The sequence below is a fragment of the Haplochromis burtoni genome, unplaced genomic scaffold, assembly GCF_018398535.1.
Source record: "Haplochromis burtoni strain Fernald_Lab_line unplaced genomic scaffold, NCSU_Asbu1 Contig_584, whole genome shotgun sequence".
Classification (NCBI taxonomy): domain Eukaryota; kingdom Metazoa; phylum Chordata; class Actinopteri; order Cichliformes; family Cichlidae; genus Haplochromis; species Haplochromis burtoni.
Window position 1 is genome coordinate 5791 of NW_024582945.1, and position 1475 is coordinate 7265.

Genomic DNA, 1475 nt, shown 5'->3' on the forward strand with positions numbered 1-1475 from the left:
ATTCCAAGGAATTGAAACAGTGGGAACCGGTTCTCAACAAGAACCGGTTTTCGATACCCATCCCTACACCCAGGTCAAATTTACTCGTGGGGCACAAATCATCAGGAGATGTAGGTGCTGTATGTACACAAAGGATATATATCAGGATACTGAAGCAGTGGACAGAGCCTGGTCAGTTTCCTTCGTATGGTTTATGTAGTGAGTCATAAATACAATAGTGGGATTACAGATTAAAATCTTTACCTTCATTGTCAGGATCTTGGTTTGTTAACTTAAGGTTGTTGTGGCTTCTCCGAGTTTCCAAGTATAAATTGGTTGAGGAGGCATTCCAGATGAAAACGGCACCTTCTGACGTCAGCTGGATGCTGATTCTGGCCCGCTTGTCAGCATTTAGCAGACACATAGGCCATCCATGTCAGCAATGCACAGTCAGGGTTTTAGATGATTGATCAGGAGCATGTCTGCGACACATGAAACCCTTCTCCATTTGATCTTAATATTTCCTCCTAACTTAGCTACAGCTCTGAAACTCGGTCATCCAGGATTACAGTAGAACTACCAGCTAGTGTAACATGTCAAGAACAAAAAACACAGTAAATCACATAAAATCCAATTTATCGGATCTAAAGACTTAAAGTCTTCAGATTCTAAAGGATCATCAGTCTCATTTTCATAGCATTAATGTTCACGTATGACAAGAAGTTTTCTTACAGTAAAGAGGGGAAGCTAGTCTCTGTTTAGTATCTTTGCTTCATATATTATCCCTGGTTTCATTCCACCACCTCTTTAACATTCTCGTAACACATTGCATTCCCTGTCTTACGTTCTTCAGGCTCACCAGCAGTGCAGACAGGCCGACCGTTTGGTAGCTGCTGGGAAGTATGAAGAGGCCATCTCCTGCCATGGAAAAGCAGCAGGTAGTCTCAGTTTCACACACATTCCTTACAGTCTTCTTCGACCACAGTCTTTCTCCTTACAGTCCTGCCATGTAGTGCATTGCTCCTCTGTAGGTGCTCTGCAGAGCGGAGGTCGTTCACTGAATGTGCTTTGGTCTCTTTCTGGACTTGATCTGCTTTTATGCAGAATCAGGAAGTAACCAAACAACGAGTAGAACGTTACAGTGCTGACTCTCCTCACATAAGCAAACTGCATTTCACTTCCTATATACTTTTACGTTGTAGCCATGGTAACATCTTATAAGAAAGCGTCTGAGGAAGGGTGGTGTTGTTGGGTTTGGTTTTTTTTTTTTTTACTGCATCCACTTCACTCCAATCCAGCGCAACAAATACTGTCCCTGTCTTATTGTGATGACCATACATAAAATGATGTTTAATCCAATATACTGTGTGTGTGTTAGGTGTGTATTCTGTCTCATCTCTCTCTCCTTCTCTCTCTCTCTCTCTCCTCTCTACACACACACACACACACACACACACACACACACACACACACACACACACACACACACACACACA

At 42.6% G+C, this 1475-nt stretch overlaps 1 protein-coding gene across 2 annotated transcripts in view; it reads left to right on the forward strand.

Moving 5' to 3' along the window:
* The window catches only part of nrbf2b (nuclear receptor binding factor 2b), a 6455-nt gene that overhangs the window by 2183 nt on the left and 2797 nt on the right, over positions 1–1475 (forward strand). For both annotated transcript variants that reach the window (XM_005948869.3, XM_005948868.3), the window contains exon 2: positions 833–917. In XM_005948869.3, coding sequence (XP_005948931.1) covers positions 833–917 — 85 coding nt within the window. The remainder of the gene's footprint in view (positions 1–832; positions 918–1475) is intronic.